At 41.6% G+C, this 17686-nt stretch overlaps 1 protein-coding gene across 4 annotated transcripts; it reads left to right on the forward strand.

Moving 5' to 3' along the window:
• The first annotated feature begins 1598 nt into the window (after positions 1–1598).
• LOC138792478 (mitochondrial ornithine transporter 1-like) lies at positions 1599–15719 on the forward strand. Of its 4 annotated transcripts, XM_069969957.1 has the most exons (11): positions 1599–2576; positions 2943–3145; positions 3347–3495; positions 3596–3739; positions 4057–4099; positions 9647–9739; positions 10734–10992; positions 11256–11393; positions 11475–11647; positions 13797–13955; positions 15357–15719. In XM_069969957.1, exons 6-11 carry the CDS (start codon positions 9685–9687, stop codon positions 15476–15478), a joined length of 906 nt encoding a protein of 301 aa, XP_069826058.1. In that variant the 5' UTR covers positions 1599–2576; positions 2943–3145; positions 3347–3495; positions 3596–3739; positions 4057–4099; positions 9647–9684; the 3' UTR covers positions 15479–15719. The 4 variants fall into 4 exon arrangements, with proteins under 4 accessions (XP_069826058.1, XP_069826060.1, XP_069826059.1 ...); XM_069969959.1 differs by lacking the exons at positions 3347–3495; positions 3596–3739; XM_069969958.1 differs by lacking the exons at positions 1599–2576; positions 2943–3145 and having other exon boundaries at positions 3250–3495.
• Positions 15720–17686: the final 1967 nt, after the last annotated feature.

The raw sequence follows: 17686 nt of genomic DNA on the forward strand, positions 1-17686 counted from the left end.
CCGGACATGACACTTGTTGGCTCTGTTTCTAGATGGAGTGAGCTATAAAATGTTGAGCACTGGTTAAGCTTTGTGCTGACTCTCACATGATCGTCTAATCTATCCCAGCTTTAACTAAATGTGAAAAAATGTGAAATGTGCTGAGTACAGTCTTCTCATCCCTATGCTGCACACCGAGGTACAACAGGGGTCTGTGCGCTCAGAGGGGTTTGTCTAGCAAGGAATGCTGGATTGTTTTACGTGGCAGAAAGAGGCAGTGCATGCATCTAGTGCCAGCAAGTGACTGCTGCTCACACTGTCATCAGGGCAAAGGCAAAACACGTAGATCTATCATTGAGATGACGTTACTTTCTTACACACCACATAGGTAGGTGAACCCATCCTTCTTATATTTTACAAGTGTGGCATATATTTTTAAGGACGATTATTTCATATGGCTTATAATTGAAGGTCAGTTCTACAATATGGATGTCATGAATGGGTCTCATACAATGTATATGCCCCCTCAATCTTAAAATATGTAGCATATATATTTACTCATTTATTTCAATGGAAGCCATGTAATATCACATTTTTTCAGCAGCATGTATGGCCATATAGATTCCCTGGTGAAATGAATATATATATATATATATATATATATATATATATATATATATATATATTTATATTTATTTAATTACAAATTATAAAGCAGTTTATTTACTACATAAAAGGAGGCCCGGTGCAAAATATGAAACTCTGAGATGACTTCTTTTCTTATTAAATTGTGGTAAGTGGTACCTTATAATACATCACTGTCCACCACATAATTGATACAAAGTACTCTCATTCTTTTAAAAAAAGAAGTTCTGCAGCATCAGAGGTAAGTGTTAGATGGGAAGGGAAAATTTCAACTGATATATAATGTAGATTGAATATAATCTATAATGTCGACTGCTTACAGTTCCCTCCAACATGTACTCTGGAAGCAGTCTGATCTGTTGCTGCTCTTACTGGAAACCATGGGTGTGGAGTCGGAGTTGGAGCTAGTTTTAGCTGGAGTCGGAAAAAAAGTACCGACTCCGACTCCAGCTTTAAAAAATCTTCAAAAAATGTAGAATTGAATTTTGATATGAATTTTACAAGTTTTGCTCATGAATATATGTTATGAGCAACATTTTAATAGGACACTGGCTCTATTATTTAAGGGTGATCATGACCTTGTTGTCGATCACTATTTGGCAGTCTGTTTCTGAGCTGGAAGAGTCCATTGTGTGGGGGGAGATCTGTGCTGTTCTCTTCCTGGATGCTGGATGACTGTATATGAGCAGCAGTGTAATATGAAGATATCCTGTGTAATATAGAGGAGGAGAAGACATAAGTAGTGTAGCAGTAACCTCTGTCCTCAGTGTGGTGTTTTCTCTTTGGGAGAAGATTGTGTGCTTTTCTTCAGTATTCTATGGCTGCAGCTGTGTGTGCTATGGCTGCAGTAGGCTGTGTGTGTATGCTATGGCTGCAGCTGGCTGTGTGTGTATGCTATGGCTGCAGCAGGCTGTGTGTGTGTGTGTGTGTGTGTGTGTGCTATGGCTGCAGCAGGCTGTGTGTATGTGTGCTATGGCTGCAGCAGGCTGTGTGTGAGTGTGTGTGTATGTGTGGATGCTATTGCGTGCCCGCACAGTGACCTTCTATATCACTGTGTGTGACCCCTCTCTATATCACTATGTGTGACCCCCTGTATATGACTATGGCTGACCTCTATATTACAGGTATCTGGCATTGTTAGCAGTGTTTCTTTAAGTATGGTGAATATTTAGTTAGAAACATAGAAGACTGTCAGCAGGAAAAGACCACCTGCTCCATCTAGTCTAGTTGTGAGTAGTTCAGGACATGGAGGCTGGAGACTGGCTGCATCCACTGCACACACAGGAGAAGCTGCTTTATATGTTTCCTTATTCCCTCAGAAGTCGCCCCAGGACCCAGGATCATGTAGGACATTAGGGAGAAGCTGCTGAGCCAGTGTGATAAATAACTCTACTGGTATATGACTGGCCATTTATGAAGGAGCAGGAGTCGGAGTTGGAGTTGGAGTCGGTCCTGATAAAATTCAGGAGTCGGAGTTGGAGTCGGAGTTGGAGCTGCGGCTTACCGACTCCACAGCCCTGCTGGAAACATCCATATCTGTACAAAGCCATTAGATATTAATATGATTAATAACTTACTAATAATACACCGTGTTCTATGCCTGGCGGTAACTTTTTAGTTCAGACAATGCATTTTCTAGGGACACAACAGCACAGAGAAACAAATAAGGTGTACTCACCAGTCATTGCCTTCTTTATCTTTATTTTTATATAAAAACAAATAAATGGACATGGTGGAGACAAATGTGAGCAGATGCCAAAAGGGAGCAGTAGCAGCCTGTTTCGTGCGCTTGACACTTCAACTGACCATTTCCTATGGACCATGGCTTACACGATTCAATGTTGCTTATGCACAGCAAAAGCATCAAGAGCCCTAAAAACAAGTAATGCCACAATGCTGCAAGTGACACCTCCACTCTCTTCGACAAGGCAGGTTTCCTTTTGAAGAGCCAGGTAAAACTAAGTGATAAAACTGTAAATAATGATAAAGACATCATAGGCCTTATTTACACATCCAGTGAAGTTGTCAATGATCACAGACAATTTTATACCCCATTTTTTCTATTGGGCTATTCACACGTTCAGTTTTTTTTCACATATCCGCAATCTGTTCCATAAAAAATGGGACATGTCATAACTTGGAGCGTGATTACGGTACAGTTGTAGCATCTGTGAATCTGTGAAAAACACGGATGTGATGTCAGCGATGTGTTGTTAAAGTTATTATAACTAGCATTGTACAATTTTAACAGATTCATGAAAAACATGGATACAAACAGATGCAATCATGGGAGTTTTTTTTTTTTTTTTTTTTTACAGATCACAAGGGTAGATAGTCAACTTCATCCACAGACCTTGAAAATCACTGAATGTGTGGATGAGGCCGTACTCACCTCCCTTGATCCCCTGTAGCTACCACTCCAATGCTCCTGGTGACTACTTATCCCAACAACTTCCTTATACCTGTGATGCGTTCTCTTAGTAGAAGCTGAATAAGGAGGTAGGACACAGCTGGCTAAGAGGTAAGTTCCTGCTGAGACAACACACCACAAGAACAAGGAAAAAGGGGGGGGGGGGGGCAAATGGCCGGTAGGGGAGCGATGGAGCAGCAGCTTTCAGGGAACCAGGAGAGGTGAGTATGAGTATTTTTATTTGTACACCACCCAAGCCATATGTAAAAATATAGACCCTGGATACATTTCTGAAATGTAATATTATTACAGGTTACAGTTGATAGATTCTGGAGAAAGGGATTTATTCTGATTCCCAGATTTGGAGTGGAGAAATGTTGGAAAATTCCTGTAAATGAACACTTCAAAGTAATAGTTTGCACTGGATGGATTAAGTGTTTTCAGCTATAGGAACTATCTCTGTGAGTATGTGTCATAGAGTATGTGTGCAGCCCGCTCTGCCTCATGACTCTGGTGATCAGGGTGACAGCCTTGCTGAAATACTTTTGTGCACTGTAATAGGAGCCATACTGTAAAGCTACTCAGCTAAAGACAGAGCGAGCCGCTGTGTGAAGGTCATGGAGTGCATGCAGCAAGAACCCACAGACCTCTCGCTATAATACTAAAAAAGTTCTGAACAATTGTATGGAACATTGAACCAATAATGTAAGTTTTGCTTTGTTTTTAGGATAAGACTGACATTGTAGTTCCTTGTGTCCGTCTAGTGGTTTCCATTATTGGGATAAATAATGTCAAGCATCATTTATGTTATAGTAGCCAATTGTATAAATGGTATACAGTGCAATATGTATATGCCCACTACTGCAGAAGTGAGAGTCGAGAAAATCACGTGGGGGGAATGAATTGTGAAAGGGTCACAATGGTATATGTAAACAGACAGAGGGGAAAATGTCATTTTAGTGACAGGGATTAGGACACTGTGTAAATAGACAGACTGTGCATAACCATGCGCTCTCTTTCAGGTCCCACAAATCTGGACTGAGCCTGAGAGGAAACCAGAAAAAGGTGAGTGGGCACTTTCCTTTTCTTTCTTTACCGAGAGCCTTGTATATATGTAATATATCTATCTGCCTTACACGTCTCACATAGACAAAAGCTGCAGCTGGTTGTCTACTGTCTGTAAATTCCTGGAGAGTATGAAAATAGGGAGTCAAAACTAAATTGGGGAGTATATTAAGGCTGGAGGAGATTGTGCAGAGGAACATGGTACATTTCTCAGTAAATGCTGCATATAATTCATACTAGTCCTTGAACTAGACCATTCATTTGGGTTTCCAACTTGTCTAATAAAAATGTTTATCAGGATTAGTCGTAGTAATATACCTATTATCTATAATATGATTTATTACTTAGCTTATATTCGTAATATTTATTTCAATTGTTTTGCTTTTTGCTTATACAGTATTCGGCATAAGGGTTCCAAAATTAATTACAACAATCCCTCTCTCCCTCTTTCCTTCTCTCTCTGTGTCCCTATCATCTTATATCATATGATATTTAATATCATACAATATTTTACGGGGTTTCGCAGCCACATCGTCACTTAGCCCAGGCCCACGTCGCCATAGTAGGCCCCGCCCCTTAGTGACATCATTGGCACATAGGCCCACCCCTTCTGTGCCCATTGGTAAGGGCTGGCCTAGAGGGGGTGGGGCCTAGACCTTTAGGCTGGCCCATTCCAACAGCCGTCAAGGGGGCAGGGCCCATGCACCAATGATGTCAAGGAAGCCCCGCCCAGGTGGCACAATCCGCAGATGATAAAAGATCACTTTTTACTGGAACAAGCAGCATGACGTATGGTATAAAATAAGGTATGAAAAATGCAAAATGTACCCTTTACACCTGTGTAAAGTCATAATGCAAAAAGGGGGTGACCGTGTCACTTTAAACAACACTAATCCGTATCACCAATATGGGAAACAAAACACCCTAATGGTAATTATCAAAATATCTGTAATGTGATATTTTGGATACGGCTTAGCAGCAATGTTATATGGTGGCCCTTCGAATGTTAACTGAGGGGTGAGGCATACAGTGTATGCTTTAGTGCTTAGTACCTACAGGAGCAGAGGCTCCTGTCTTTGACAGGCACCTCTGCTCCTGTACATAGTTTCCAATAAGTTAGGGAACCACAGAAAGTATGTACTGGAGAAAGGAGTTCTTTAACAGCCCTGCTATTGTACATCAAGATTTGTTGGGCATCACCACTAATACGCGCTACATTTACTGGGTGGCAAGGCAAACAGTGTATGCTCCACAGCTCAGTACACAGAGGAGCAGCCCCTACTCCTGTATAATTCTGAATCAGACATTCAATACAAATTGAATCTGATGGCCAATTTAAATAAAATTTTGGGGTTCAGTAATCTTTATATATGGTACAAATCCTAATATATACTTGCATATTTAATAAATACAAAGGAATTATTAATTTTGTAGGGTTCTCTCATGAAGACTACCCCTTTCTATGTATCCACTATTAGGGCATATGAGAATAAGATTAACCAGAATAGAGAACTGCTATCAGAGAGTATGGTTAGTCTTCATTTTAACAACTTGTGCTTAAAAAAGCTTAATATGGCTATGTCGATGCAAATATAAAGCATATCTAGCTTCTAGAATATGGTTAAATAGTACCTGTCTACAAAAATAACTTTTGACATGTCATCAGGCATGTCAAAAGATATTGATCACAGAGGGTCTGACTGCTGAGAACCGCTATGATCAGGGGATATAGCTGGGGAGAGAGCACAGCAGCAGTGAGATCCACTTATCCCAAGGATGCAGTCTCAGAGACTTACATTGTCTGAATAAGCCATTATGGAGATACGGCCGGGGAGTGGATCGTGCTGCTGCTGCACTTTCTCCTCGGCTATATCTCCTGATCACAGCAGGTCTCAGCAGTGAAACCCACGGTGATCAATCACTCTTGAGGTGCCTGATGACATGTCTAAAGTTATTTTTGATAACAGGTCCTCTGTAAAGGGGTTGGCCAGGGAGCACAACAGGTCTTACCTGTTCTACTTCCCAGGTCTCACTTCCTTCCGTTCTTAATCTCAGAAGAATACCTTTTAAGACCAAGAGGGAGGAGGGTGCCTGTTGCTATCATCTCTACCTTCTTTCCAGTTCCTTCTAGATAATAAAGTAGGAATCACCCTCTGGCCTTCACTGTCATTTGTTTGCCAGTATTACTGTAATTGTGGAGAAGGAGGTGTCTGTAGTGTCCCACAGTCTATATCAATGGCGGTAGCTGGGCCAACCCTTCCCATGAGCCTTTATAGCAGCTATAAGGGCTGTCTCTGTGTATCTATACCTGCAAGCATTATTAAACCCAACACATTTTCAGCTCTAAACTTGATTACTTTTAAAGTTTGGAACTTATAACCCTAAGGGTACAAACACACACCGTATATGCAGCGTATTTACTGCTGCGATACGCAGCAAATACGCAGCAGATACGCAGCAAATTAGATCTAAATAACTGAACACAGCATCAAATCTTCACCATCAAATCTGCTGTGTATTTGCTGCGTATACGGTGTGTGGGTTTATACCTAAAAATGTTTCAATAATATAACTTTACAACTGCGACCAGAAAAAAAGTTGTGCAGCAGATCACAAGGTATAATCATGAGATATAAAGGTCACATAACATGGCAGTCACCTGGCTTGACATCTGACTCACCTGACTTGCGAGTTGCCAGAGCAGAATCTATTACACAATTGAGATACATGGTTTCACAATATCTATTCATCTCTACCTATAATTCCCTTCCATATTGAGGGTAGCTTCACACGTACCGTATCGCTGGTTTTTAACGCTGTGTTTTTAACGCTGTGTTTTTATCGCTGCGTTTTTATCGCTACGTTTTTGGTGCGATTTTTACATGCGAGTTTTGATTTTCACATGAAAATCATGTGAAAATCAAAACGCGCATGTAAAAAACGCAGCAAAAATGCAGCGATAAAAACGCAGCGTTAAAAACGCAGCGATACGGTACGTGTGAAGGCACCCTGAGACGCCTTTTAGGCACCGCCTCTGCAAAGAGAACCTGAGTCCTAATCTATATGAAAATAGATGAAGCCATTGATCTCATATACATAACTGTATGCAGGCAGGGGTAGGTCGCAGGTGGCCTCAGATGGACCTGGTGTAAACTGCCCACAGCAACCAATCACAGCTTAGCTTTCAGCTCTGGTAAAATATAAGAGGAGCTGTGATTGGTTGCTGTGGGCAGTTTACACCAGGTGTATATTTACACGCTTTCATAAATCTCCCCCTATGTTTGTAATCCCAGTTTCATATGCCATCAATAGATATCAGTGACAGCCTATTGGCTTCATGCATAGAAGACTGTTAGTGTCCCTCCGGTTTCCTTAGCAACCAGGTAGAGCTGTACGTGACTTACGTACTGTGTGTACATAGCCATAAAGAAAACCATAATGCTTTGTAAGATCCCCACGATCACTAGAATGGGGGACCCGAATCCCCTGTCTGATCACAGGGTGATCACACTTGTGCACTGGTCCTTTAGTGATCACACTTGTGCACTTGTGATTACACTTGTGAGCAATGAGCGGTGATCACACTTGTGCACTGGTCCTTCAGTGATCACACTTGTGCACTTGTGATTACACTTGTGAGCAATGAGCGGTGATCACACTTGTGCACTGGTCCTTCATTCACTGTCTATGGGGCTGTCGAGATTTATGTCCATAGCTAATTGTCAGGAGGGACTGACCAACAGGACACAACAGTGAGCCCTAAAGCTGAACCCACCTCCTGTCCCTACCTACTTGCCTCAAGACAAGTAGGTAACTGCGGGCAACCACGGTGGCAGTCCCTATGCTATACCAAGTGAGACACAAAACGGAGACAGACAAACAATACACAAAGCCCAAGATCTTCAGTGCGGGTCAGTAACAGCGGGCAGCAAAAGTACAAAATCGTAAGACAAAGAATGGTCAGATACAGGCAATAAGGTCCGGGCGGGCAGCAGACAGGTCAGACAAAAGAACAGACAGAAGGTCAGAAACACGCGGTACAGAGAACACAAGGAACACTTAGCTTAGTAATAAACTAATAGCCAGCGACTTGCTGCTGACCATGCTGCCTATTTATGAGGTGAAGGAGTCCAGTCCAGTTTCCCATTGGACCGGCGCTCAGATAGCAAACACCCTAACTGGCAGAGGCACCTGCCTGTCAAGGAACATACAAGACTGCTCAGCTGCAGGAATCAGCTAGCAGAAACAGAGTAACCCTATCCTTGCCAGAGGCTGAGAGGCAAGGCGGATGTGACTGAAGAGATAAAAGCAGAGCCCTCTTCACACCAGGTTCAGAGCCTTCTGCGCTGTATGCCCTTAAGGGTGCCTTCACACGTACCGTATCGCTGTGTATTTAACGCTGCGTTTTTATCGCTGCGTTTTTTACATGCGCGTTTTGATTTTCACATGATTTTCATGTGAAAATCAAAACTCGCATGTAAAAATCGCACCAAAAACGCAGCGATAAAAACGCAGCGTTAAAATTGCAGCGATACGGTACGTGTGAAGCTACCCTAAGGCTGGGTTCACACTACGTATATTTCAGTCAGTATTGTGGTCCTCATATTGCAACCAAAACCAGGAGTGGATTAAAACGACAGAAAGGATCTGTTCACACAATGGTGAAATTGAGTGGATGGCCGCCATATAACAGTAAATAACGGCCATTATTTCAATACAACAGCCGTTGTTTTAAAATAACAGCAAATATTTGCCATTAAATGGCGGCCATCCACTCAATTTCAACATTGTGTGAACAGAGCCTTTCTGTGTTTTTAATCCACTCCTGGTTTTGGTTGCAATATGAGGACCACAATACTGACTGAAATATACGGAGTGTGAACCCAGCCTAACAGGGGAGTGCAAAGGCACATTCCTGACACTAATATTGTGAAGAGCCGGTGAACAGTAGGAGACCAGTATATATTAGTTATTATTACTATTATTATTTTTAATTTCTTTCAGGTCCCTATTGTTGATATAAATGGAAGAACAGAAGGATCATTACTGATCACAATGTGAGATTTATCAAAACTAATTTATAGGAAAAGCATAGGCGTTGTCCATGACAACCATCAGATCATGTCTTTAGTATTCAAAATGGCCTCCTAAATGGCCTCCTAAGATTAGTTTTGATAACTGTCTCCCAGTGTTTTTTTTTCTCTATTGAATTAAAGAATACATGTCATACAAAAAAAAAACTTTTGATATGTTAGAGACACATATGAAAATTTTTTATTGGTCCTCCTTCCACAGCCCTATAGACTTGCATTGGAAGTCCATCTAGGTCATGTGACACAGAGTTGGGAGTGTACATGCTGTACGTATACTTCTCCCTGATTGCTCTCCTGATCAATTACAGTCTAAACACTCAGACCATGACCAATCAAAGCTTTTGATACACCTCTCTGACCTATTAAAAGGTTTTAATGATCGTGCTCATTTAAATGGGACAGAAATGCCTATATTTTGCTATAGCAATACCTTATTTTAATTTGCTTTTTTCAGGATTCTACATGAAGACGGGTGAAATTTAAAAAGGAAATATGAAAACAAATAATACCATCCAGGCGGCAATCGACCTGACAGCTGGAGCTATAGGTGATTCTCTGACTCTTCAACCATTTCAGAATTCCCTTATGTAGTATTTTGGTCAGTATTTGTGGGCAAAAAACGGAGTGGGTCAAAAAGTGTACATTTTTAAAATACTATTTACCCGCTCATATTACTTACCCACACATATCCAAGGTCTGCTAAAAAATAGTTATTACTTATCATTTTAAGTGGCCTACACTAGTATAGGGCTAAGCAGCAATATTGTATGCTGGCCCTTCAAATGTTAAAGGAGAAGTCCAGCAAAATTTTTCATTAAAGTATTGTACTGCCTCCCAAAAGTTATACAAATCACCAATATACACTTATTACAGGAAACGCACATAAAGTGCTTTTTTCCCTGCACTTGATGTCACAAGCCGACTCCCAGAGCTGTGCGGGCTGTGGCTGCTGGAGAGGATGATGGCAGAGGGATGCTCAGTGTCCCTCCAGTGCCCTGGGTCCCTCAGTGTCCCTCAGTGTTCCTCTGCCATCATCCTCTCCAGCAGCCACAGCCCGCACAGTTCTGGGAGTCGGGGCGTGACATCACCATGTTATCCAGGAAGTGACCTCACCATGTTATCCAGGAAGTGACATCCCCATGTTATCCAGGAAGTGAAGCCTTGATGCAGTAGTAAGTGCAGGGAAAAAAAGCACTTTATAAGCATTTCCCGTAATAAGTGTGTATTGGTGATTTGAATAACTTTTTGGGTACAATACAATATTAAAATTTTTTGCTGAACTTCTCCTTTAACTGAGAGGTGAGGCATACAGTGTATACTTAGCTGCTCAGTACTTACAGGAGCAGGAACACCTGTCTTTGACAGGCACCCCTGCTCCTGTACATAGTTTGTACAGCTACACTAGTAAGTGGCAAAAACTATCATTATCATTATACTATCAGCTTGTCTGCACATAATCTCATATAAAACAGTGTATGGTCCCCACAGAGACAATGTCAATCTATTATCTTATTTCTATATCCATTCTATAATTATTTTAGGTGGAACAGCCTGTGTTCTGACCGGACAGCCATTTGACACTGCCAAGGTGAAAATGCAGACGTTCCCTAATCTGTACAGGGGCCTGATAGACTGTGCAAAGAAGACGTACAAACAAGTGGGGTTCAGAGGCTTCTACAAGGGGACCAGTCCAGCTCTTCTTGCTAATATATCAGAGAACTCTGTGCTTTTTATGAGCTATGGTTTCTGTCAGAGAGTTGTGAGGAGGATCGTGGGCTTGGAGAAGAATGCACCCCTTAGGTAAGGTTTAGTGAATCAGAAATATTGGATCATGCCAAAGCAAAAATTTGACTGTTTTTCCATCTTCTATTACTTTGCTGATTATGAGTAAACTGCACAATTCTCAGATTTGCTGTGAAGTTTTCCTATGAATTATGAATTGTCACTGTTTCAGATGTCTTGGTTTTTAGGTTCACCTACTATAGCTGACTAGTAGCACATGGTAAATCATGATTATCCATAATTTCCTATATTGTGAATGTAGTGTGTTATCCATGTTTTAGTGACCTGCACAATGCAGCCGCGGGCTCGTTTGCAGCAGCGTTCGCCTCGTTCGCCCTTTGTCCCACAGAACTGGTAAAGTGTCGTCTTCAGGCCATGCATGAAATGCAGCTATCGGGAAAAGTGATAGAAGGGCAGAAGTGAGTTCTCATCTATGTGATATTATTTAAGATGTAACCGGAGTAAGGCGTTTCTATGTAATAGTCATCCTCTCTCCATAGCACAGTGTGGTCAGTGGTAAAGAATATCTTGCGTACAGATGGTCCAATGGGTTTCTATCATGGACTCTCCAGCACGCTACTCAGAGAGGTTCCAGGCTATTTTTTCTTCTTTGGAGGCTATGAATTAGGTCGTTCATTCTTCACAAGAACAGGAAAATCCAAAGACGAGTTAGGTATGAAAATCATTTTTTACATTGTTCTATGAAAGTAGTGCTTTGTATTTTCACTGTACTTGGGTTGTCTGGTTTAGCAACCCCACTTTTTAGGCCGGGTTTACACAGCGCGAGACACCGGCCGTTCTGTGACCTGGCCGTGTCACAGAACGGCTGGTGTCAGTAAAGATCTTCCCGGCCAGTACTGCAGTACCATCCGGATGTACTTCATTTATGTTGAATTGGGATGTGGGTGCACACCATAAAAAGTGTGGCCGGAGCCGCACTCTCCATTGTGTGAACTGACATGTCTGTGCGGCCACTATTAAATGAATAGCGGCTGCACAGAACCGACATGTCAGTTTTCCGTGCGGCCACTTGCAATCCCAGCCAGAGTGTATAGTATGTGTATACACTCCGTCCGGGATTCCATTTATTTTCAATGCAAAGTATCTTTTAAATTTGCAAATCTGCAAATTGCAACAACGGCTGTGATTAATTCAAAAAATATGTTGTGTGAAGTTAGCCTAGTATATTAAAGAATTCTAACTTAAAAGGATACTCTGGCACTTCAAAATGATTTATATGTTGCTGCCCTTATATAGAACATAACAAACAACCTATTCTTACCTTGCCACACTCACCTGGGGTCCTCCTGCTGCATTTTTAGGTTCCCCACTGAATGTTCCCAATGCCACTTCTGAGATGGGCTTGCCTGGGTAGTGACAGCCCGCTCAGCCAATCACTGACTGAAGCAGAACAGTGCTATGGCAGTGATTGGCTGAGTGGGCTGTCACTGCAGAGATAAATCTGTCTTGGAAGTGGCGGCAGGAGCATTCAGAAGGACACACGAAAATACAGCAGGAGGCCCCCGGGGAGCAAAGTGAGGTAAGAATAGGTTCTTTATTATGTTCTATACAAGGGCAGCAACATATACAAAATTTAGATGGCTGGAGTACCCCTTTAACTAAGATGGACCCTTTTTTCGGGATATATATTTTTTAACCTAGTATGGCGTTACACTTGCTCACAGCTGGACACACTTTGATCAACCTATTGTCCTTTCTTACAAAAGGGATTGTCCAACTTGCCCTTGTATCTGTGTAAAATTTTTCCCATGACTGAAGCTAATCTGTCTTCCTGACCGCCTACCAAGCTGGGGCTGGCACCAGTGGATAGATATAAATATAGTGGAAAGGCATAGATATAAAATCATTCAGAACATATATTTGTTGTCTGTGGTTTTATATTCATAAAAACGCGTTATTCGCTATGTATCACTGTGCTGTATGCCCACCACAAATCATCAGCATCATCAGCAATGTACACTGTGCATACAGCAAAGTGAGGCATAGCATTGCTAAGGCCCAGGGGACCTTAAGCTCCACCTCCTTGACACTATTTACAACCCAAATAAAGGCTTTTTTATGAAACTGAAAACACAGACACTGGCAAAAAAGATATGTTCTGAATGTCTTTACTGATATCTATCCGGAAGTGCTGCCAGTTCAGTAGGTGGTCAGGTGTGTGACAGAGTCCCTCTAAATATTACATATCTCAGTTAGATCATGCAAAACAAACTTTTTGAATTTCCGAAGGATGTGTTTAGTGAGATATTGCCCCTAGTATCCATATTGGCTGACCTGGGCAATAGCTGGAATCACTCTGCCACCTGGACAGTGGCAGTAAGCTACTGAGCATGTGTGACCACTTTCACTTTGCACATTTGGTGTACTTTCTCGGAGGGAACCAGAAAATCACCAGGGGCTCTTCATTGATTGATGTAGACGACTAAGCCTCCAGCCCTATACATCAATTACCAAGGAGGGAAGAGGTGGGGGAGGAAAGAGGTGTGCATGTTGTGGCTCAGCATCACCTCTGTGGCACTACAGCTTTCAAGGAAAAATGCAATTTTATAGCTCTGCCAGTGTCCATCAGCAAAGACAAAGGCATCATTTGTTTTATCTCCCTATTACCTATCTGCCTGTGTCTGCAGCTCTGTACCTGGTACGGACTTGACAGGTTCCCTTTGAAGCCTTTATTATGCAAAATTTCTGATAATTTAAATGTAATGTTGTATAAAGTGAAATGCATGAACCCAAAAAGGTATCTCTGAATTAAAATATCAGTATATTTACATTGAACTAGTGTATTATGGATCTCCCTGCAGGTATAGTGCCATTGATGGTTAGTGGTGGATTTGGAGGGATCTCACTGTGGCTGGTTGTCTTCCCAGTGGACTGTGTTAAATCCAGAATCCAAGTTCTTTCTATGACAGGAAAGCAAGTTGGATTCATAAGGACTTCTTTGAACATTATAAAAAATGAAGGTAAATATTAAAATGTATTAAAGGCATGCTTTTTCGACAACCTAACAAGTTGCAAAAGAGAAGTCCCATAAAAAAAAAAAGCAGACAGGCGGTGTGGGAACATAATAGATGTGGTATAGTTTCCAGTTCTCGTGCTTCTGTAGCGCTGCTCCCAGGTCTCGTTGATGGCTGTCATTTTCACCTGAAATCCGGGTACATCGCATACCCGGTTCTTCCAGTTGCAACGTCATGGCCCGTCTGAACCATTGCCCGTTTTTGCAAAAACAGATGAAAAAAAAAAGCGGATAAAAAAATGTAGTGTGAACCCAGCCTTACAATACATGAGCTATCAGGATAATGCTATTGATGACACACAAAAGCACAAGCCTGGGGATATGTAAACCAAATGGCTTTTTCTCCTGTACTTCTTGATTTACATAATAGTTGCCCCGGGCTGTGGATATTCAACACTCCAAGCTCAATAGTGTAAAGATTCATAAGAAGGGTTAAGCTTGTCAAACATACACATGTAGCTGATCACTAGATTGTTCTTGCAAATGATCCCACCATGACTAATGGTACTTTTACACAAAGCGATAATTCGCCCGATCGCACGATTAACGATTTTGAATGAACGATGTTTTTTTTATAACGATAAGCATTTAGACGGAACGATACATCGTACGGAAAAATCGTTATGCGATCGCTTAAGCCTATCTCACACATAGGTGAAATCTTTGAAAGAATGTTTGCACGGAACGATCTGCAAATTTTTTGCGAACGACCAACGGACCAACGATAATTTCAGAACATGTTGAAAGATCAAAATAAACGATTTCTCGCTTGTCGTTTGATCGTTGGCCGAGTTTACATGTACGATTATCGTTCGAATTAGATCGTTATCGTGCAAATTTGAACGATAAATCGTTCCGTGTAAAAGGACCATTAGCTGGCAGATCACTGATTTTTTTTATTTTTATTAAATCGCAGGAAAGTTGCACAAAGAGGAAAATAAATGTTTATTCATTCAAACAGAGTTAAAAAAAAAAGTCACATTTTTGCCATTTGCAATTGGTCATTGCAAACATTCATTTGCAAATGAATATCCTGGGCCCCTAAGTAAAGTCTCTAATGGTACATTTACACAGAGAGATTTATCTGACAGATTTTTAAAGCCAAAGTCAGGAATGGATTTGAAAAGAGGAGAAATCTCAGTCTTTCCTTTATCACCTGTTCTCTGTTTATAGTCTGTTCTTGGCTTTGGCTTCAAAAATCTATCAGATAAATCTCTCTGTGTAAATGCACCCTGACAGGCCCTACCTACCATGTGGCCTGTACAGTGTCTTCTTATGTGGCAGTAGGCCTTAGCATCTGCTACTTCTGCTATCTTATTATTAAAGTGATCACATCTTTGTTTTGCAGGTATCCTGGCTTTATACTCAGGCCTAAAGCCAACATTAATCAGAGCCTTCCCGGCCAATGGAGCGCTCTTTGTAGCCTATGAATACAGCAGGAAGTTTATGATGCAGCAGTTTGAAGAATGATACGGAGGGACCTTACACTAATGCAGAGATGAAGAATCGACAAGATGTTCTTCACATTCCGAGTGCCATGTACTCTCCCAGCAGTATTGTCAGTGAAATTTTAGTGTTTATTGTACTGTATCTCATGTCTTACTAGTTAGGGTGGACACCTCTTGTACACACAGACGTCTGCTTTAACAAAAGGGGCACAATGTGACAGTGTTTTATAATGAACATTAAAATCATCGATATTTCATTTAAACTGAATTTTTTTTTCAATACACACACAAATATATATATATATATATATATATATATATACTTACTGGTGCCTGGAAAGTCGTTTAGAACACTTAGGGGGACATTTATGAAGGTCCTGCCTGAGGCGTACGCTGGGGAGAAAGTGCTGATTCACCTCTTCTTCCTGGCGTACGCCTGCGGTATGCCCTGCTCGCTAATGGGTGGGGAAGGGGGGGGGCGTTAAGGCGGGGAGGAGGCGTGGCCTCTTCCCGCACCTCGTTTATCGTGATTTACTCTTGCATGAATCATGATCCAAATCTACAGCTAGTGTAGATTTGGTACGCTGGGCGCAGGTCCAGATGCCTGGCCGGCCGGCTACGCTAAGAGACATGGTCAGGCCTAAGTTAAGACTGGTGTATGCTGGTCTTCATAAATCCCCCCCTTAGTCTTTATTCACTTCTACTTTAAAGCAAGAAAACCCCTCTTTAAATAACAATCCTTCGCAGCCATCTCTAATGCACCATTTTCATCAAACACCAGTAACTCTAGCACATAGTTCAGACCATGCATCACACACATGCGTTTTCTATTGTACTTCTGTTCTTTCAAGATACATCATTCAAATTTTGCATCAAGTTTATTGCACCACATGCGTTTTTTCATAGTATATTGCACTTTGAGTGTGTGTATTTCACAAGCAATTCCTTAGTTCCATCCCGCATCAGAGCTGTGCAACAAGAAGGTACCAAATGGATGAACAAGGCCCCTGAAGAATTACTGCAAAGGAAATACGTTGGGCCAGAAGGCCAATCTAAAGAGCGTCCAAAGAAAAAAAAAAAGGAAAGTAAATATCTTCAGGTTAAATAATGTCTGGAAGTTTAATGTTGAAGGACATGTATGGGAACTAATTGGGACTTGTACAACGGTGAAACTAAGTAATTGCTTGTGACATACACACACAAAAAGTGCAATATATTATAAGAATACACAAGTGCAATAGAAAACATGTGGTGCGCTACAAAAACATGGCCACTTTCTTCCAGAGACAGCACCGCTCTTGTCTCCAGCTTGTGCAGGGTTTTGCTGCTCAGTTCCATTGAAGTGAATGGAGCTTAATTGCAAACCGCACCTGAACTGGAGACAAGAGTGGTGTTGTCTCTGAAAGAAAGTGGCCATGTTTTTGTAGCTCTGGATAACCCCTTTAACACTACTTGGCCTTTATGTCAGTTAACAGAGAAATGATTAAAAGGCTGAAATCATAGAACCATGTTTTGTCCTTCAGTTTTTAAGTGGCCATTGAGAATAGATTATATTGTCTGCTAAGCTGGTAAGAGATAAATCTGATTGGGAGCATTGTGTCATACAGGGTCTGAAGTCCCATCCTGTGACATGGTCAGAAGTTCACAATGTCACGCTGGCAGCCTCTCCCCTGTCCTCACTTTGCACAGTTGAAAAACAGAAATGGAAAATATTTTATTTTACCAAATAAACAGGTACTTTCCTTTAGGACTTCAATGCCCCTTGATGGCCAGTGTAGCATTCTGCTCTATTCTGTGCAATAACATGGCAAACCCATTATAAATCTATAAGACTGTGATGACTTACTAGTGCTTGTCCCTACTTATGTGGGGGCCCTATACTAAAGGTTAGGGCTATTCTGCACACATTTACACAACGTATGACACCGGCCGTTCTGTGACCCGGCCGAGTCACAGAACGGTCAGTGTCAGTGAAGTTTATCCCAGTTGGTACTGCAGTACCGGACAGATAAACTTCAATTCTATTGAATTGGGATAGGGGCACATCCGTGTGCGCCCGCATCCCAATTCACCACTGCACGCAATGGTTAAACTGGTTAAATGTTAAACTGCCAGCCTCCGGACTGCATTTAGGACGTTTCTGCAGCCGATACCTCTGTATCGGCTGCAGGAACGTTCTTTTTCTAACATTGATTTGCGGTACCGGCGAGTGTGCCGAGAAATCAATTAG

Source organism: Dendropsophus ebraccatus, chromosome 5, assembly GCF_027789765.1.
Source record: "Dendropsophus ebraccatus isolate aDenEbr1 chromosome 5, aDenEbr1.pat, whole genome shotgun sequence".
Classification (NCBI taxonomy): Eukaryota; Metazoa; Chordata; class Amphibia; order Anura; family Hylidae; genus Dendropsophus; species Dendropsophus ebraccatus.

Bases quoted from the DNA above. Each gene is read 5' to 3' on its own strand.
- LOC138792478 (XM_069969957.1), top strand. From the start codon at position 9,685: ATGAAAACAAATAATACCATCCAGGCGGCAATCGACCTGACAGCTGGA. The intron at 9,740-10,733 runs GTGATTCTCTGA...TAATTATTTTAG, and splicing joins CCTGACAGCTGGAGCTATAG to GTGGAACAGCCTGTGTTCTG. The intron at 11,394-11,474 runs GTGAGTTCTCAT...CTCTCTCCATAG, and splicing joins AAAGTGATAGAAGGGCAGAA to CACAGTGTGGTCAGTGGTAA.